General features: G+C 57.9%; 1 protein-coding gene across 1 annotated transcript; it reads right to left on the bottom strand.

Annotated features, from left to right (window-relative positions):
- Window positions 1-1,353: 1,353 nt before the first annotated feature.
- ZBTB47 (zinc finger and BTB domain containing 47) lies at window positions 1,354-9,851 on the bottom strand. The gene is made up of 5 exons (XM_026072407.1): window positions 8,520-9,851; window positions 4,154-4,301; window positions 3,011-3,126; window positions 1,918-2,062; window positions 1,354-1,763 (listed from the first exon to the last, which is right to left on the bottom strand). The coding sequence occupies exons 1-5, from the start codon at window positions 9,834-9,836 to the stop codon at window positions 1,354-1,356; spliced, it is 2,136 nt and encodes a 711-aa protein (XP_025928192.1). The 5' UTR covers window positions 9,837-9,851.
- Between the last annotated feature and the right edge of the window lie 10,718 nt (window positions 9,852-20,569).

The following is a 20,569-nucleotide window of genomic DNA, read 5'->3' as shown; positions in this document are numbered from 1 at the left end:
TTATGACATGGCAAAAAGTTTGAGGGCAAGATGCTGCTGGGCAAGACCAAAATCCATCTTGCTTCAGCTCTAATCCTTGCAATGAGATCCAGCTTGCAGAGTTCAAAAGAGCGACAACTCCCAGCAAACACCTGGAGTTCGCTCGTCGGTCAGACACTTATTCGAATTGTTAAGGCACTATTCTGGACTGATTCTCCCGAGAAACCTCAGCTTTGCGCAACATCCCACTACTCCGTCCAAGGTTGCTGCGGAGCAACCCACCAACCCGCCCTTCGGTCTCAAAGCCCAACTGAGCTCCCCCACGGCAACGCTGCAAACTCCTGAGAGTCCCTAAAAAAACAGATCTCATTGGGATTAGCAGAAAGGGGACACTGGAGCCCGATCCCCTTGGGGCACGCCGGGAATTAAATCACGGCAGGGTGCCAATGCGCCCAGATGCGGCTCGTGAATTCGGCACGCCGCTGGCTTGTGCTTTCGTCTACCAAATCCGCGGAGGGGAGAAACACGTTGCGTGGGGAAGGAAGATGTGCTAAGGAGAGCAGGCCGGCAGGGTTTGGAGAGGGGACACCTGCGCGCTCACCGTTGGCCCAGGGACTCCCCTGCCACAGGGGACTGCGGGTGGCAACTTGTCTTGCACTGGCTCGACGCCATGAGCAAGTAATTCCTCCGCGGGCCATAATTCTCCTAAAGAGCCTGATTGAAAGACCAGCTTTACAGTACGGCGATTCGAGCACCAACTAACTAGATTTCTGCTTCTTATAAATATCGAAGAGCTCGCAGGCATCGGGCTAGCAAGCCGGCACATGCCGCCACTGACCTCTCTGCCTGCTCCAGGACCAGGGTCCTCACCCTGACGCTCCCCTCCGAGCTAGCTCCGGGTGGGAGCCAGCCATGGACGACCCCTCCTGCCTCTGCAGGTCTCAGGGACAGAGACGATCCGTGGGGAGATGCCGGTCACTGCGGCTGGGATGTCCACCTAGCGATGGAGGCTGCAAGGACCGTGCGGCCACCTGAAAGCAGGCCAGAACCCTCGGCCAGATGTTTCCCAACCTGCTTGCCCAGGAAGGACCTCATGCGGGGTGAAAGCTGGGGCTGAGCAACGCCTTTTATCTACACCCTTATGGACAGATGCCGCCTGGCCCCTTCCTCCCCGCTCCTCGGGGGCTTCTCCCCACAGCGCTAGCTCTGGCCCAGAGCTCCCCTCCCCATCAAGAAAGGCAAAAAAAAAAAAAAAATAATAATAATAAAAAAAGCCAACCCCAAAACAACCCCGAAACCAGGAGGAAGGGGGACAGAGAGGGCTCCGCGGCGAAGGCGTTTTCCGGAGGGCGGTCCAGTCGGCGCGGCTGCCGCCTAGTTGTTGTTGGCGTTGACCCTGCCGGCGGCGGCGGGGAAGAGGGGAGGCGGCGGCGGTAGGTGAGGAGGAGGAGGGAGGCTCTGTGGGAGGGGATGAAGCAGCGGCAGGGGCAGGGGGTGGGCGTGCGGCGAGGCGCCGGGGAGCAGCTGGGGCGAGCCGGCGGGCGGCTGGGGGGCGGCCAGGCCGCTGTTGGCGGCGTTGGAGGCGGCCGTGTCCGAGGCCAAGGGGTTGCTGACGCGGAAGCACTTCTCCTTGTGCGCCTTGAGCATGTTGGAGAAGCGGAAGCGCTGGCCGCAGACGTCGCAGGGGTAGGGCTTCTCGCCCGTGTGGGTCCGGCGGTGCCGCTTCATGTTGGGGCGGCTGGTGAAGCTCTTGCCGCAGATCTCGCAGATGTAGGGCTTCTCGCCTGCGGCGCGGGGAGGGACACGGGTGAGAAACGCCCACCGCCGCCGCCGCCGGCCCCGTCCCGCCTCCCTCCGCCCCGTCGCTCGCCCCCGAAAGGCAGCCGACGACCCCGGGCCGCCGCCGGCCCCGTCTCCCCGTCCCCGGGGAGCGCTCACCCGTGTGCGTCTTCATGTGCTCGTCGAAGTACTGCTTCATGTTGAAGTCCTTGCCGCACCACTGGCACATGAACTGCTTGTGGCCGATGTGGATGCTCATGTGGGAGCGCAGCTGGTACTTGTACTGGAAGCGCTCGTTGCAGTTCTGCCGGGAGAGCCCCGGCGTCAGCGGCCGGCGCTTGGCCCCAGCCCCGCGCCACGGCGGAGGTCCCCACGGGATAAGCCTTGCTTGTCCCAGCAGCTTCACGCTGCCCTGAGACGAGCTGGCGGGTTTGGAWCTCCATCCGACGTACCCACCTCTCTCTCCCCATGTTCTCCCGCTCGGCGTTTCGACTCCCGCCCAGGGATACCGCCGAGTCTACGGGACTTGCCCAGGGCCACACAAGAAGTCAGTGGCACCAGAGGGGCTTGAACATCAACCTGCTCCCTTGCCATCTAGCATCTAAAGCACCTGTCGTCTCCCCTGTCTGCCCCCGGTATCTGCAGCCACCAGCTGGAGCATCGCAAGATTCATTTTTTTCTGAAAAAGCTCAAATACACAGTTTTGGGGGATATATTCCTGACCTCTGTCTTCCTCCAGGCTTTATGGAAGAGCTTAGTCCTTGCTGCATTGGAGCCCATGGCCCCCGATACCATCGGCACCCCGAGCCACCGTTTGGCACCCTGATCGCCAGCCCCGGCGGTGAGCTGGGGCCAAGGCTCCTCTAAGCGAGGCAGCTGAAGACAAAATCAGGCCTCATACTTGAAGGCTGGGTGGGTTTCGGGTGTGATATGTTGTCCAGTCACTAGAGGGAGGAGCAGATCCTGCTATCAGCAGGTCTCACTCAGAGGGAGCAGTTTCATTTTAGGGTTGGTGGGGCCCTCAAGACTGGAAGGGATGTAAAGGTTGGGCGAGATGGGGAAAACATCCCTACTGCTCCACCGGTAGGGATGCCCCAAAAAGTGGAAGATCTCTCCTAAAATCAGCATTTTTGTCCCCATTTGGAAGGAAGAGCCATGGGAACGGTGGAGAACGTGTCTCCTAGCCCAGCATGCTCCTGCTGCCCCACAGCACGGCCAGCCCAAGCTGCCCTCCGCCAAAAACGTTACCTACCTCACATTTAAATGGCTTTTCCCCAGAGTGCTGGAGCGAATGGACTTTCAGGGACATGCTGCGCTTGAAGGACTTCCCGCACGTCTCGCACGTGAACGGCATGTCCTTGGTATGAGCTGGAAGGAAGCAGAGTGGCGTTACGCCCGCGCCGCCCTCCCCAGGCCTTTGCACCCCTTGCATCCTCCCTGCCTCTCCTTCAAACAACCCCAGACTTGAGACTTCCCCCTTGCCTGCCAGAGACCCTATTTTTGTCCTTTTTGGTGCCATCTGTGGGCAGCAGCCAGCCTGAGAGACTCATCCCAGGCACAACCAACGTTGCCACGTGCTACTGCCGTGCAATTCCCTTCTCAAAGCCCAACACCGCCGAGGGTTAGTCCTCTTTTACAAGGGAAGGATGGTTACATTTCGAACCATCCTTTGATCATTTCTGATATCTCTTTTTTTCCCCCCCCCCGGTTAAATAAAATAAATGAGATTCCCCAGTGCCATGCCTGCTCTACAGCAGCAAATTACTCCAAAAACAGCACTGAGGCAATACCAGGCAGACAGACATTCAACATTAAACACCAGGCACCAGAGGGTAAAAAAAAAAAAGTCATCTTCCTATTTCAGGGCTCATGTCAAATTTCCAGGCTTCTGCTTTGATGTTAAGAGAATTCACCCAAAAGTAATTCCAGTCCTAAATTCCCAACATGACAGTGATTGAAAAATGCCCTTAATTGCTGAAACGACAAATGAATATCCGTAAAGAGATCCCCTGGCTGTCTGCGTTTCCTTATGGGGTGAACCAAACATTAGCAGCCGTGACCCACATAACTGAATGAACGAGAAGCTGCTTATTGCCAGTACAACAGAGCTAGAGGAGCAAAGATGAGTCAAGTTCATCTGTCATCAGACGAGAGGCTTCTTCAGAGGGCAACTAAAGGCACCGAGACCTGAGCTGGTCTCCAGGGGTGCCTGTCTCTCCAGCTGCCAGAGAAGGAGTTGAGGGTGAGCAGGGACCTCAGGTTAGATGAGATGGATCTAGCAATTAGTAAGCAAACGATGATGCTTGTGAAGCAAGCAAACAACGCTTTGCATCGCCGCGGCATGGCTGAGCAGCGGAGCCCAGCGCTGGCGCGTCCCACCGCCCCCCGCACTCACCAACCATGTGTTTCCGCACGTGGGCCATCGTGTAGAACTTCTTCTCGCAGATCTCGCAGGAGAACTTCTTCTCCGCGTAGCCGTGGACAATTTTGTTGTGCTCGTGGAGCGACCAGAGCTTCTTGAACCCCTTCCCGCACGTCACGCACTGCAATGAGAGAGGCGAGTAAGGCAGGGAGGCCGGAGCGCGACGGGAAAAAAATGGGGCCACAGAGGCTGCAGGAGGTGGAAACCAGCTTGCGGCATTTATGATGAGTCCAAGGCACGTCTCCTTTCAGGCCTGGCTGAATGTCGAGGTATTGCCAATATTTTGACTTTGCTGATTTTAAAACATCCAGGTTATTAGTTTTCCTTTTTCTGATAAAAAAGGAGAAAAGTGTGAAAAGGAAGGTCAGTGCAAAACCTAACCTTTTAAACAACTAAAGCTAAGAAACTGAAAATAATAATCAACAACTTTGCTACAGACCTTGTGACCTCAAAAACTTCAAAACCCAACTGTCTCTCCATCAGATGGGAAGGGGGGTGATGTCTTTTCAGGGAAGGATGCAGCCTCTCCAGGAATGGATGTCTAAAACCTGCATAGACAGTAGCTCACGCCCTAGGGCCCTATTCCCAGCTGGGAATTTTGAGCTTTCATACAATTTGGACATTGCATCCAAGAAACCCCTCCATGTGTTAGAAGATGGCTGCAAAGCACAGCAAAACAAGGAGATGCCCAAGCTAGGGTAGAGAGCGCAACTTCCATTTTCCGTAGATATTACTGATATTTACTTTAGCAAAAAACAAGTTTCAGCACGTACAAAGTTGCACCTAGAAAGCTGCACTGGAGATTTGCTTCCCTTCCGACCAAGCTAAACATTTCTCTGCAAGGTTTTTTTCCTGGGAAAAGTGGCAACTTGGGCCGCAACTCAGCCCTGAAAAGCGAAGTGCTGCTGGCACCGCGCTTGTCTCCGCAACGCTGAATTTCCCTCCCTCTGGCATATGCCACCTGACAGCTTTTAATCGCGTGCCCATGGGATTATGGTTTCTTACACTGGCTCGCTCCACGTGTCTTTATGGGTGCGAACGGACGCACACAGCACTTTTTTCGCTGTGCTCCTCCACCTTCTCCTCCGGCACGTTTTCAGCCGTTTGCCAGTGTCATGCGTTACGGAGTTGCAGCCTCTCTCCCTCTCTATTGAAATTTAGGTGCTTAAGTGGCAAAATGAGGGTGATGGAGGCATTCCCAACACTCGATTTCTTAATCTTGGAGTGCTCGAATATTAACATGAATAGTCTGCTGAGTTTTATTGTGCCTACGTGGATATTTCTATGGATCTGAACAGTTCTCTCTCTGCTTTAAGAGGTGTCTCAGGACAAACTTAAGACCAGCGTTTGGTATCAAAGACACTTTGAGCATCCTCTGGGCAAAACCCCATGTCCTGGAGCGAGGAGCAGGCAGAAGCTGGCGAAATGCTAATAGGAAACAGTGGGAACAGAGCTCTGTGCAAAGCAGGCACTGAAAAATGGGGAACTCAACCCAACGCAGACCCACATCCACGTACCCACCAGGCAGCCAGGAGATAAAGCAGAGGAACGGGAATGTCTGGGTTCGGGGGGAACGCTGACATAGAGATGCTCGGCTCGGGGGGACAACCAGCATCCTGCTGTAGCAGGGTACAACCAATGTACAAACGACTGAACAGAAATGGAGGATCCATTGAAAAGAGTGATATATTAAAAAGCTCAGAGTTAAACCAGGTCAATCAGCAAAGTGTATCAAGAGCAACACAAAATCCTGAGGGACTGAATGCTCCGTGGTGAAAGAGGCTATCAAAACAAAGAAAGCAGCATGCAGAAACAGTGAAGTAATATCGAAACGACGGGAAAAGGAAAAAAAGATAAATTCTGGCAAGTTAAGAGGAAAACCACCCTGAAGCAGGCCAAGAACGATTTTGAGAAACTTGATAAAGGCACAAAAAGCAAACGATAAAGCCTTTTTTTCCAGGCAGCAGAAGCAGGAAGCCCACGAAGGAGGCCAGGGGCTGCAGATGGTGGTGGCGCAAATGAAACCTTCAAAGGAAACAAAACCCTGGGGCGAGGTCCCCGTTTTCACGTGGGCAAAACCCTGAAGTGTCGTGGGTGAGATTTTGGGACAAATCTGCAAATGAGAGCCCCCAGACCCAAACAGCATTCATGCAAACTTTCCAAAGGAGCCCAAGTAGGGAACAGCTCGGCTCTTCACCGAGACGTGCGCTGGGTAGCTGAAGACTGTGTCGGCACCAGAGGGCAGAAAACCTGACACCAATTTCCCTAAAAAATGGGCTCTAGGGGGGATTTGAGGAAGCACATACCCTTGACGTCCTGGCAAGCTGATGGAAACTCTAAGAAAGAACAAAATTATGATAAAAATGGTTTATTGAGAAAGAGATGGGGGAAGTCTGGTCCTTCAAAGTCCTGCAAAGGCAGCAGCACCACATTGGCTCTCCAAAAATACTCAGCGCTGTCTCTCCCCAAAGGCTCTTAAACTGAATAGCCACGGGGTAAGAGGGAAAAGTCCTTCCATGGATAAATATCTCCTTAAAAACAAACCATAAAGGCTGCCCATCGTAGGTATAATCCCAAAAGAGAAATGCCGTTTCCTCTACTGTCCAGCTGTAATTCCACGCTATACTGATAAAGACGTTCAATACCATCAGAGCAAGCAAAGTGCATCTGGCTTCTACTGCTAAAATAAAAAAAGCATGACTAAAGGAAAGTTAATGAACCACGTTCTCCGGGGAGGGAGGTCACCACGGAGGCAGCTGCAGTTCGCCGCATTCGGCAACGCCTGGGAAAAGTGGGCACACGCAGAGAGCTCCCGACTTCAGAAAGGATTCGGGGAAACCCGGAAAAGTACAGAGAAGCGGGATGACGATGAGCAGAGATTTGCAACGGCTTCTGGAGGAAACATGAACGTATCCATCCGGATCTGGAAAAGTGCTGACCAAGGGGATAGGTGGCAGATGGGTATAAAATCGTGAGCGCAAGGAAGCAGCTCTCCAAAGGGCCGTCCTTTGGTATTACGAGACCTGGGGGCATTACAAGCTGGAAAAAGTCACAACAAAACATTTACTTGACACGACGTGCGCTCAACCCATAGAAGTCCTTGCCGCAGCGAGCAGACGGGAGCCACTCCTGGAAGAAATATCTCCCAGCACCTCCGAAACACGAAGGCAACCTGCATCTCCGAGCAGCAGCGACGTTAGAGGAGCGCATGGGACGTGGCTCCCTTTTGCAGTGCCGATGCCACCCCCGGCTACAGCTGATGCTCAGGGTCACCGTGCCTTGAACGAAATCGCTCCCACCTCTGCATTTCCTGCACATCTGCTGCCACGATTGCTGACTTCATTATCCATTAAATTCGGGTCATACGGGGTCAAGAGCTCCAACTGCACTGTTGCTTCATCGACGAGGGCTACAAGATCAGAGCTGGGTTCATTAAAACTAGATGCCTTGGCTGCTGCAAGGGTCATGTGTGAAGTTCTCCAGGAGGTTATTATTATTTTTATTAGCAGTGACAGTGTCATGCAAAAGAGTCCAGCAGGGATTAGAAGATTAGCTGGAGGATTTTGAAGGAATGCACCATTTTGCTGTTCCCCCTGGATGCCTGTAGCGTGCCCAGGGAAGCAGAGAATAAATCAAACTTTTCCTGGCTCCCGACCGCTTTGGGTCACCTGCAGTGCCACAGTGCAACGGCATGCCAACAAATTCCTTGCCGTGGAAAAAAACCTAAAGCCTGTCTGGTCCAGAAAGGTTGCGCTGCTTTAACCGACTTGCTTGGAAAGTCCAGATCTGGATCTAATTAAAGTGTTAGGTAGAGGTCACACCTAGCCTGAGCTAAGCAAGGATTTCCAAGCACGTTCGCCTCATTTGGAAATTAGCTAACGCGCAAGCGAAAGGGAATAAAAGGCAGATTAAAACCATTTTAACCCATGTCAGCAAGTCTTCAAATTAAGCTAAATGGGTTCAGGACTGGGTAAAAATGGCTGGAGCGTGTCTCCATTAGGAGCTTGCAGTGTTTTATCCGGATTGCCTGAAAAATGACTCCTAAACCATTACAGCTTCTCTAGCCTTGACAGCGCTGCGCTTCTGTCCCGTGACAGCGTTGCAGCTCCGCAACCACCACCCACGTAGCCTGGCTCCGTTCCCTGCCATCAGCCCCCCAAATCCGGGTCACGCGCAAAACAAGGTCACCTCCACCCCTCCGCGTCCATCCAAAATAACCTCGCCATCGCGCTAGGCTCTACAGCCCCAAAGAAGGCCACGGGCACTATTTGGGCTTTGGGGTCCCCCGCCATGGGTGGGTGGGGGGCCTGGGCTGGGATGTCCCCAGGGGCTGTCTCACCTGGATGTTCTTCTCGCAGTCAGTCTGGTGGTGCAGGAGCAACTCGCTCTCGAGCAGGAAGCGCTTCCCGCATTTGTCGCAGATCTGCATGCGGCTGTGCGTCACGTTCATGTGCTTCTCCAGGTACCAGCGGTTGTTGAAGACCCGGGGGCACTTCTTGCATGGGTAGTGCTGTTTCTCCTCCAGCTTCACCTTCTGGCCCAACCCGTCCTGCTCCTTCTTCCTCTTCCTCCCTCGCTGGCCTTCCTCTTCCTCCTCCTCGTCCTCTTCCACCTTGGCCATCTCCTGGGACCTGGTGGCCATGGCAGATTTGGTGGCTTTCGATGCTCGGCTGGCTCTGCGGGGCTGCCCACTCTTTTCCCTTTTCACCTCTGATGCATCTTCATCATCATCTTCCTCTTCCTCTTCTTCCGTTGTCTCCTCTAGGTCTTCCTCCTCGCTGTGCTCTTCCTCCTCCTCCTCCCCCACCTCCGCATCCTCCTCCTCTTCCTCCTCCTCCTCCCCTTCCTCGTTCTCCTCTTCCCCATCCTCCTCGGTGTCGCGCCCATCGCCATCGGGCCGCCCCATGACCGTGGCGGCCGCGGCAGCAGCCTCGCTGGCGGCTGGCTTCCCCTCCATCCCTTTGGAGACGTTGAGGGTCTGGTTGTTGAGGTTCACCTCCACAATGATCTGCTCCCTGTTGTACGAGCCCTGGCTGTCCAGGTCCTCCTCGGACTCCTCGCCCTCCATCTTACAGACGGCGGCCGGACCGCCGTCCTTCTCCTCCTTGTAGTACTGCTTGGCCGGCACAGCAGGGAGCGTCCCACCACCTGCCCCGTCCTCCACACGCACCGAGTAGGGGTCGTTGCCTTCCCGGGCGTAGATCTTGGGGTGTGGGGCATCCACCTCTTGCTTGATCTCGCAGTAGTAGGGCGGGGGGACGGCATTGGCACAGCCCTCGGGAGGCAGGGCCATGTCGCTGGCCATGGCCAAGCTCAGGGATCGGGTGTCGAGGAGGTCCTGGCAGGAGGAGGCGATGTTGTTCATCTGCAGCACGGCGGCCGCGTTCAGCACGTCCTGCACATTGCAGGAGTTGACCAGCAGCTTGGAGGTGTAGATGAAGTTGAGGATCTGCTGGAGGCCTTGCGAGGTCAGGGCCTCCAGCGACAGCTCCACGCGCTGCAGCTGCTTGTTCTGGGTGAAGAGGGAGTGGAAGAACTGGCTGTAGGCAGCGAGGACCCCCTTGTGCGCCGGGAAGATGCTCTTCTGCTGCACCAGCACGATGTCCACGTCGCACAGGTCCGGCTGAAAGAGGCGCTGCTCATTCAGTCTGTCCATCAAACACGTGAAGTGGAGGGCTACATCCTCCACCAGGGAGTACTCGGCCGAAGGGTAGTCAGTTGTCTTTTCAACTATCAGCTGCAGGGAGAAAAGAAGTAAAGCAGTTCAGAACGGCTCCTCTCCCACAAAAACACCCGTCCCGCCTTCCCTTCTCCGCACAGCCCAGCTCAGAGACCAGGTACACCAGAGACCAGTCAGCCTAGTGGTCGGAGAACCCCACTGAGAAACTCCAACCACCTTCTTGAGTCCAGCCAACAAGGGGAGAGAAAACTCAACACACGGACAGGCAGGAGTGACACAGGGACTTGCCTACGTCCCTGCTGGAAGCCTGTTGTCCCTTCCAGCGACAGCAAGAGGAATTGCAGGCTAACTCCACCACAGAAGCCGTTTGCTAAAGTGGCCAAGGCCTGAGGACACACACGGGGGTGTTTTATGGGAAAGCAGATCCCCATTCCCCCTCGGGACGGAGAGGGGGATGCCAGCCCCACATCACCATGGACACTGAGCAACAAACACACATGGCAGCAACTTGTCCTTGGCCTCAGATAGAGCTGGGAAGGCTTGGAGCAATCACTCAAACCCCAGATGTGAGACGCTGGCAAAATACACACAGAGAAGACGACACCAAAGTAAGCGAGAGGCATCTCTGGGGTGCAAGAGAGGGATTTTGGAAGCGGCTGAGAGCCTTCATCTGTCACTTGTGCAACGCAGCCGGCACGACCTGTGTTTGCTGCCACGCTCTCCTACCGCAGCTCCACTGCAAAGTGGGACAGCAGCAACGCAAGACACCAGCCATAACACAACACTGGGAAATCAATACAGATACCGGTTACAACTCACACTTGGCTGCCGAAGACCCTAAGCAAGAAAGGGCTAAAAGGTGCACAGGAGACGGTAGCTGGAAGACGAGGGATCGGACCAGCAGGCTCCCCCCAGAACAAGGGTAGCTCCTAAACTGGCCAAGGAAAAGCTTTAGCTACCTGGGGCTGCCACCATTTTCCTCTTTGAGGACCTCTCTGCCACCTTAAGCTGCTTCCATTTGGCTGGGTGGCCTCAGGGAGGTGGTGGAAATCCAAAATGAGGCCTTAGAAACAGGCTGAGCCCTTCCTCTCAGGCCATGACCAGCGATGGGGAAGCCACCCCCTCCCAACCCCGACACGTGCTCGCCAATGGGGTTGTCCCAGGGCTGGTTAACAACGGACAGACAAGATGCAGCCCTTACCGACCCTCCTGGCAGGGCTGCTGCCGAGGAGGCCCCCGAGCCCAGCGGGATCAGTGGGGCAGGAGAGAGCCTAAGAAAGACCAGAAGCTCCGCTGATGGGCAGCTCACTGCCCTGGCACCGTCTCCAGTGGCTGGTGGTACATGCTATGGACCAGCCACCTCCAGAGCACTCCTGTCCTCTCCCCTGTTGCTTCCCAACCGTATTCACAGCCAAGAGTCTCTACGCCACCCTGTCCCACCTCACAGCCGACGTTGCTGAAGGACCACGTGCTGCCAACTCCCCTGGACACACATCTCAAGCTTGGGAGGGTGATGGGGCACTTCCAAAAAATAACAGACCCGTGCCAGACCCAAAAACCTGCGACATTGCTGGGGACGTCTGCCTGTGCCGAGCACCTGGAGAGGTGCCCCGGAGCTGATGGCTCCCCCCAGCTCCGACGGGGCCATCGCAGCCCAACGGGTCTGTCCCATGCATCCCCACCATGCATCCCCGTGGCTCGGCTAAAATTAGGATTTTAGGCATTCTCCCACCCTCACACCAGCTCCTGCAGCTGCCCGGCAGGTCAGGTCAGGTTGCTGATCCGGCTGGAAACTACCACTTTTTTCCATCCGGGCTAGTTTTCAGCCAGGCTGGTCCCTGGCATGGGCAAGGTGGGAAGGAGGCTGGAGCAAGTGGCAGGTACGCCGGGCAGCCCCTTGGGCACCTGCCCAAATTTAAGACCCCCAATCTCGAAACCACCCCCTCTTTCTGGGATCCTCCATCTCTCTCCACTTCCTACAACTTGGCTGGATGCCCAAACGTAAACGGGACGATTTGGGGCTGCCCATCTGCTCCGGCGCGGCTCTTTTTCTCCAGAAAAAACGAGCCACGTCGGTGAGCGTCTGCGCACGACCGCATCCGCGCGGCTAGCCAAACCCGGCCCTGCAACGAGCCCTGCGCCACCAGGGCAGCTGAAAACCTCCCTGCTTCTACACCATAATTATATCATCCTATACAATTATATAGGATTCTGCACGAGACCCCCCAGGAAGCCCGGCAGCCTCACGCCACCCGATAACACCGCGGTGCTGTCGGACGCTGGCCCGGCCACGGCACGGCACCTCCTGCCACTCGCTTCAACGCCTCCGTGCCCCCGTTCCGGCGTCACCGAGCCGAAACCCAGGCTGGGAAACGCTGCAAGCTGTCAATACCTCCCAAGCTGCGTTTAATTCAGCATTTTCCAGGGCGCTGACCCCTCCGGGACTGCGTTAATGCACAATTTCCACCGTTACTGGAGGATGCGACCACGGCTGCAGTGGCAGATCGGTGGCAGAGGGGTCCCAGCTGCCCGGCCAGGGATTTCTACTGCACCTCCTGGTCAAAAGGAATTTTGCATCCAGCTTTTTTTTTCTTTTTACCAGGGAAAAAAATGGCAGTTTTCAATCGATGCGCAAAGATGCGTTTTGCTTGCCCTTTTCCCTTTTTTAAGGCAAAGGCCAAAGCGCGAAAAAATTGTACAAATACTAAGAAGGATGCTTTCTGTTTTGTCAACCAACCCCCTCCAAAAAAAAGCTCTCCTCCCTGCTAAAAATTTGGGAGATACTTTGTTTTTCCCCCCATTTTCACTGCTGGTCTGCAACCCACCAATGCCCCGTGCCCTCAGAGCGGCAGATTTTGGGAGCTTTGCTCGGTTTGGCCCCTAGAGCTGCCGGCGAGTGCAACTTCCCCCAGCAAGGTCCCTGCATCTTCCCATGCTGCAAAAAAAAAGTTTTTTTATATATATATATATAATATATATATATTTATATATATTTTTTTTGACCAAAGGCAGCCTCAAGCTGCACGGGGAGGAGGAGGATGCCGGAGAAAAGCCTGCGGGATGACGGCCAGCCCTTGCTCTTGTACACAGAGCACTGTGATACCAGCAGGCCCCCTCCAAAAGCACCGGGTCCCGGATTCCCCTTCACTCCCGGGAATCTCAGCTCCTCTCCGAAGTGTCTTTTCTAACCCCCGTGACTGCGAGCGCGGGAAAAACGGGCGCGGGGAAAGGGGGAATCGAGGCTGCTCCCCACCACGCGCACGGCGTCCCGCTTTCCACGCTGCCCGGACCCCGGTGCCAAATCGCGCCGAGACCTCCTAGCGCCGCCGAGCGATGGTTTATTATTATTATTATTATTTTCTGCATCAGCCGCTCGGCCCGGGCTCAGGAAGGAGGAGCGCTTCGCTTCGGGCGGCTCAGCGCCCCGGCCCCACCGCCGGGCTGCCAGGCGCCTCCGATCGGTCCCAGGGCCGGCGTGTGCCTTGGCCGCGTCCCGCCGGTGACTTCAGCCCGCGCTCGGCGGCGGGTGGGCGCCGCTCTTTATTGCTATCGGATGCTCTCGGAGCCCCCCCGCCTCCAGCACCAACCCGGCGCGCTGGGCTCCTCCGCCGAGCCCGTCCCGCCGGAGGAGCCGGCGGCGGCGGCGCCGAGAGCGGGGAAGCAGCGAGGGGGTTAAGCGGCGTTATTAAAGACATCTGCCCGGGCGCCGCCGCCAGCCAGCCGGCCGGCCGGCGTTACGAAAGGGGCTGGCGGAAAGGGCGATGCGATGCGTGGCAGCGCCGCGGCGCAGAGCCCCCCCGGGGCCGCCCGAGCCCCCCGGCCACGGGCAAAACGCGGCGCAGCCCCCCCCTCCCCAAAATAAAACCACCCCGCGCATCCACCCCGAGGGCGACGGCGGATTGCATTCGCTCGAGCAGACCGGCGCTTTCCTTCCGCCCGTGCCGATTTGGTGCTTTTTTTTTTTCCTTTTTTATGCGCGAGAAAGAAAGAAAAACAACAGCAAAAAAAAAAAAAAACCTCAAATTCAGCCAAAGCTACGAATATTTCGCCACGTTTTTGGGCGGGCTGTTGCAAGGGCTCGGGGGAGCTGCGGTTTTGCTCGCCTCCCCCGTCTCCGTCGAGGCGGACGCGGCCCCGCGCGGCAGCACGGCTCCCGCGGGAAACCGGGGCAGCTCTTCCGCACGTGGCTCCCCCCCGACCCCCAGGTTGCTCATGTTTGCTCCAAAGCAGAGAGGCGCCCGTGGGAATAAAAGTAACGGCCGGCTCCGGTTAAAGGCGACGAGATCGCGCCGAGCCGGATCGCTTCTTCCCGAGCCCGGCACTTTTTCCCCACTGATTTTTCCAGCAGCAATAGGTCCTGCAGCCCGTTTGCCGTGTTTCCAGCTTCCCTCTCACTCGAATGAAGGTGCAAAACTGCAGTCGGGTTCGAAACCTCGCAGCGAGGCAAAATAATCCTCGGGGAGGAGACGGGTGGAAACGAAGCTCCTCGCTAGCGCGTGGCCCGCTGCGGCTTCAGGACCGGTACCAAGCCCCAGAGTTGGGTTGCGACGGCCCAAGCGGGGAAAGAAAACCCGGGAAAAAAATCCCAGGGCAGCCTCTCCGATGCCACGGGCAGCAAAGGTTCAGGTCTCACCTCCGTGAAAACCGGCACGCCGCGCTTGGAGCGATCGCCCTGTCGCCACGGATGGGAGCATCGCGCCGCGGCAGGGCTCTCGCTTCGAAAATTTTTGGGAAAAAACCACGTTGTCCCGCTCTGGCTTTCCTGCAATCCCCGGCAAATCCGCGTAGACACCCCCGGCGCAGGCGGGGAGCCCCTCACCGAGGCGGCCGGCCCAGCCGAGCGCTGCCGCAATCACTGCCGCTCACTGCCAAGCCGGATTCCCGCAGGTGCCGAGGGTGCTGGCGCTCCCAGGGGAAGCCCGGGAACGGCGCGGAGCGCGCCAAAGCCAGGGCCGGCGCGGCGGCGATTCCTGCGCACCGCGGCTGCTGAGCTTGCTTTTTCGTTACCGCTTTTTTCCCTTTTTTTTTTTTTTGGCACCATCCCAGATTTTCCTTCGCTCGCCTTCAAAGCCCGGGAAATCCCGCGGCCGGAGAGCAAAGCCCCGCAGCGAGGGTCTGCAAGCGAGATGCCAAGGGCTCACGCAGGAAAAACCCTTCTCCTCGGTGGAAACAGCTCTGCGGCAGCCCGGGAAAAGGTAACGTCCTCCCGGCAGGGCTGCGTCCCCGGCAGGAGCCTCCCGCTCCAGGCAGGGAAGAGAAGCACCGGGGTTGATGCGGAGCTAACACACCCACCGGGCAGAGGGAAAAAAAAATCACCTTTCGCCTTAAAATGTGGCGCAGCCCACGTGGGCGCGGGATCCTCCGCCGCGCTCACCCACGGCGGCGTGAGGACGGAAACCCGTTTCTCCCGCAAAAACCAGCGATCTGCTTCACCATAGCGAAACGGCGAGCGCCGGCTCGAAGCGCCGACTTGCACTAAGCGAACGCGTAGGGATAAGCGACTCCACGCAATACCTCGATTTGCTCATTTGAAAAAAAAAAAAAAACAAACCCAAATCGTCGCATCTTCGATTTGAACGAAACCTGCGCTCGAGCGGGAGAGCGCGCCGCCGAGCCGCTCCTTAGCGCCGCCGGCAGGTTTTCGCGCTCAAACCGTGCTCTCGGCCGGAAGGGTTCAAGCGCCAAGAAGGCGCCGTCGCTAAAACGCTCCGAGACGCGTCGATTCCCGCTGATTCCCGGCGCCCGGGAAAAGCCCGAGAGCCACCCCCGGAGAAGCCGGAGGGGGGGGGGTTTCCCCTCGCGCCGGGATCCTCCCCGGGGAGGACGCGCTCGTCGGGCCGCTTGCCGTGCGAAGGAGAGAAGAAATAAATAAATAAGTGAAACGAAATGTTGTTTTCATTTAATCAGGGGAGGGCCGTCAGGAAAAACAAGCAGGAAGGGCAAACAATAGCTCGGAGGAGACGCCGCCTGGAAACGCGCCGGGGAGCCGCGCGCCGGCAGCGCCCGCGACGTCAGCCCGTCGGCTCTGGCTCCAGCCCCCGCGCCGAAGCGCCGCCGGCATCGTTTGCAACCCGCGCGACGCTCGCTCCCCAAAAAACAAACCCGGCCCGGCGATGCCAAGTGGGAGCGAGGGGCGCCGGCACGCTGCAAAGCCGCCTCCTGCACCCGCTCTTCGCCCCGCATCTCGGGGACTCCAAACCTCGGCCTGAGCTGCCGCTCCTCCTCCTCCCGTGTCTCCTTCGCGCCAAGAGAAGCCCCGTGGGTCCACGCGCGCCCAAGTGCATCTCCACCCACGGGAGGTCATCGCCACCCACGGGAACACGCAAGCCGCTGCGGGAGAAGCATCCAAGCGCTTTGCTCCGATCGGTTGGGTCGCAGGCGAGAAGGTTGCCACGCTGTAGGACGTCTCGGCCGCGCTCCCCGAGAGCTACGTGCCACCCACAGCCCAGGCCGACGGAGCAACACCACCGCCGAGCTCCTTTAAGATGCACCAACCCTTCCTCCCATGACCGTTGGCAGCGGCAGGGCCATGGCTGGATGAACCACGGCCCGTTTTGGGCAGCGCGCTTCAAGAACGATGGACCATACAGGACCTTTCAGGACCTTTCAAGAAAGAGGACCACGCGCAGAGCAAATGGAGGAGAACAAGTCAGAGATGCTGCAAAGGTGACCCGAAAGCACCGGAGTTTCGGGTCTAGAGAAGAAGAGGTTGAAGACATGCCAAAAGCAGCTTTAGGTACATAACGGCAACGGGCAGGAAGGAGGAGACACCAGGAGCCAGGTCCATCACTGCCCGGCCACACACACCTCCGGGATGCTCCTGGACGAGTGGACCTGTGGATGCTCCTGGACAAGTGGAGCGCAGGCCACGACCTGTGTCCGAGGGTACCAAAGCCACCGGTCGGGGCGACCTGTCCTTCACCCACCCGTCCTCTTGGAGGGAGCAGGGCAGGCCGGGAAGCCCCCGGGGAGAGCAAAGTGACCTTTCCAGCCGCAAAAGGGTGACTTTTTGGCAACGAAGATGACAAAGGTGGCAGCAGCCTGGGCAACCGTCCCTGAGCCTAGAGGAGGCATCTGGCGGGGGCTGCAGCAGAGGACATGTCCTTGGGGACATCCGCAGGGTGGAGGCAACGCCGCATCTTCTCCCCCCGGCGCCGAAGGTGGAAAACGGAGGCAAAACCCTCTCCGTGCGTCGGCCCCCCCTCACCCCGGCCGGAGCGAAACGCGCGGCGAGCGGAGCGAGGGAGGAACCGAGGACAAAACCCAGCACTAACCTCCCTGGCCGGGCTGCGGGCCAGGTGCCAGCGCCAGGGGCCGGTCCCGCACCGTGGTGGCCAGCGCGCGCCGCTCGCTCGGCGGCCGGTCCCGGGGGCTGCTGGAAGCGGCCGGCACCTCCCTCCAGCGGCCGGCCCGGCCCCGGCAAGGGGGGCACAGAGGGGACGGCGCAAGGCCGGTCCCAAAGACAGCAGGTCCCGCAGATTCCCGTGACGCAGGAGCCCACCAGCCCCCAGGCCAGGAGATACCTCCCGGCCAAGGGTGCAAACCTCCCCCTGGCTCTTCTAGGCCCCAGGAGGGCTAATCTGGTCCCAGCGTGGTCTAAACCAACCCTTTCGTCCAGAAGTCTTTTTTTTTGTACCAGAACCAGGCTGGGTGGACATCCCAGCTCTAGCCGTGATGTCCAGCAGCAGGGAGGACCCCAACATCTCCATCACGCGCGCCTTCCCCACAGGAAGCACCGCTTGCAGGGTCTGCCACCATGTCGGTGGCTGATACAACCACCGCAGGGCCAAAACGAGCAGGGAGCACTAAAAAGAACATGGAGATGCCCACGGCAGAGGTCAGGGGTGCACCACCTGCGGAGAGGAGGGTGCAAGCACGACACTTTGGGGGAAGAAGGCTGCAGGGTCTCCCCGTGGTCAGCGCAGCGACTGGCCCCGCAGACAAGTCCCAAGGGATGTCCTCGGGACCACAGCAGGGACGTCCCCCACCACCAGTCCAGCCAGGAGAGCCCAGTGTCTACGGACCTCTCCACATAATGGGGAGAAACAGCCAGAAATCATGGAAAACTGCCAACACGAACGCAGCTTTAACCAGTGCATGAAGCCTCCCCCCGGGCTTCGCTGAATTTGGACGGCGCAGCAAGGCAACATCCCCAACCCTTGGTGCTCCGGCCAGCGTGGCCGCAGTCCGGTTGACCACGCAGGGCTGGCACAGCCCCACAAAGCCTCACCAGCTGCTTTTGGCCACGGGATCTTTTATTGCTAGCCACAAGCAGGACGGGGTAGATCCCAAGGAGAGAGTGGGGCTTCCCAGAGGAGCACCTCGGAGAACCCGAACGCCAGCTGAGGAGCACACGAGCACGCCAGCGTTTGGACTTCCCCAAGCAGCGATTTCACAGCATCCACCCACCTACCAAGCAAGGTTGTTAAAAACATCAGAACTGGCCATCTCCTCGGATCCATCACACCACGGGGTCACTGGAAGCAGTGGGTATGTCACGCACCAAAGCGTCTCACCTAGGAAGGGCAGGACTTTCCGACACCATCATGGCATCTCCAGGCCCCTGATTTAGCCACCACCGTGTCCCCCACGGACAGCCCGTCAAGCCAGGTCTGCTGCATCTCCCTTGGGCTTAGGCGTACCCATGGTCACAACAGCTACGAGAGGTGCTGAGAGCCCCCCAAAATCAACTTTCTCTTCCCCTTTTCCTCAGGTGGGATTAACTGCTAGAGCTTGGGGAGGGAATGATGGGCCAAGACCTTTCCAGCAAGCAGAAGACAGCTCAATGGATGACCATCGCCCATCATTTCTCATCACCTCCAGTGGGAAGAGGGACTTGCTGAGTGGATGTGAAGGACGTCTATGGGGTTGTCCCTCACCACTGGGCTTGCTAACGTGGCCCCAACCCGAGCGAGACCCTCGGGAGCAGCGAAGGAGTCCATCACGCGCCGCGGCCCGGCACATGGTCCCCAGCAAGGAGGGGGAGAAAAGAAGAAGACAGGACAAAGCAGGACATGGAGGAAGGGGGAGAGGACTCGGCGAGGTCTAATGTGTCCCTGGCGAGCGGTTTGGCTTTGGGGCTCGGCGTTGCCTCCTAGGCACGTTGTGTGCCGTCCCTGCACGGGTCGCCCGCCTCTGCTCCCCGAGGGGAACGGGGAGCCGTTGCTTTCAAGCCACTGCTCATCGCCGGCTTCGCGGTTGGGGACGGTTGGCATTATTCAACCCGTTTCCAAAGGAAAGTTCAAAACCCAGCCGCTGCTTCCATTTCGACACCTCCAAGGTTTGTCCAAACCCAACTCTGATTAGACCCAGGAGGCAGCGACTGCTGAGATCTGCTCTCCAGCGGCTAAAAATATATCATTTACTAACCCGGCTCCAGACCACAAAATTGCTAGGGCGGTAAAGGTTCAGCGTGGCGGTTCCCAGGCCCCTGGACACACCGTTCGTGCCCGCGCGCTTCGCCCGGCCTGGGCGGACGCTGCAGGACTTTCAGGTCCAGCACAGGAGTCTCTCCACCCCAGCACCGTTTATCAGCACGGATTTCACCCTCGGCCAACGCTTTCAAGGGGACCGACTCACCCGTATCAGCGCTGACGCTCGCTCTGCATCGCCTCCGCCACTGCTCTCGGGCGGCGCTTGTCCTTGAAGCAGTGACCCTAGAGACATTTCCCATTTCCCGCTGCCCGGATCCTGAAACCGGCCTCATCCATGACTTCCTACCTGCCTGCACACGTCAGGTTTCCCTCCTAAAGGGGTCTTTAGGAAGCACCGTCCCTGCTCCTCCAGCCCATCCATCTTCCCTGCCCAACAGTTTAATATTTCTATAAATGTGCACTAAAACAGCCTATTTTTATCACGACTGCCCAGCAAATTCAGCAGCCGGGAAAGACAGACTTTAAATCGGACGGGAGCCCCTTGCTCCGTACCAGCTCACTGCAGGCAACCGCAAAAGGCACGGAATAACCATAAAACAAGCCAATTTACCGGAATTAGTTACTCTGCCCATCACATCTGCACCGCCACGGCCCGTCTTTCACCCTGTCCTCTTGCCAACTCTTGCCGCGGCAAAAGCCGGGGCTTCCCAGACACGGCACCTCCTTGTCTCACAGCTTGGCGCGGACAACCTCCATCCCACCTGCAGTGGGGGAGCATCTGCTCTTCGTCTCCTTCCCCCTCCTCGGTCGGAGCCAGGCAGATGAAAAGGCGGGATAACGAGCCGGAGGGGCACTCGCGGTGCCTAGACTTGGCACTCAGGTCCTCACACCAAGAGCTCAGCAAGCTCTGGAGAAGCCAGATGTTAGACAGCTGTGGGACCACGTGGCCGCAGCCCGGCCGGGCAGCTGTCCCACCGCTGCTCCTCGCTTGACCGGACCGTTCTCCTCCACCAAAGCCCCCTCCTCGCCCCAGCACCCTTCCCGGGGGCCGGGGAGCATCGTCCTTTTGGTTGCACGCCTGGTGGGACCACGAAAGGCTCCCTGGAGCTCCAGGAGGCCACCTGGCCCTTTCTGAAAACCCTGCCTCCTGCTCCGAAACCCACCCAAGTTCTCCCGGCTCGGAGATGACCGCTCCTCCAGCGCCCGTGGCGGCTCCCAACACTCCTCGCAGGCGACTCCTTCCCATGGGGAATGGAGCTAACCTGCCAGACCCGGAGCTCATCCGGCGCCCGCGGGATCAGGAGCTCCGGGGGAGGCGTTTAAGTTGCAAAAAGC

This window comes from Apteryx rowi, unplaced genomic scaffold (genome assembly GCF_003343035.1).
Source record: "Apteryx rowi isolate R43461 unplaced genomic scaffold, aptRow1 scaffold_109, whole genome shotgun sequence".
NCBI classification, from domain to species: domain Eukaryota; kingdom Metazoa; phylum Chordata; class Aves; order Apterygiformes; family Apterygidae; genus Apteryx; species Apteryx rowi.
This window is presented reverse-complemented; position numbering and strand designations above follow the sequence as displayed.

What these genes read in the sequence shown, in the direction of transcription:
- ZBTB47 (XM_026072407.1), bottom strand. Translation starts at nt 9,836, where the DNA reads ATGGACAGACTGAATGAGCAGCGCCTCTTTCAGCCGGACCTGTGCGAC. An exon ending in CGTGCGGAAACACATGGTTG is followed by an intron (nt 3,127 to 4,153) that starts GTGAGTGCGGGG and finishes GCTTCCTTCCAG; the next exon opens with CTCATACCAAGGACATGCCG. An exon ending in AAAAGCCATTTAAATGTGAG is followed by an intron (nt 2,063 to 3,010) that starts GTAGGTAACGTT and finishes CTCTCCCGGCAG; the next exon opens with AACTGCAACGAGCGCTTCCA.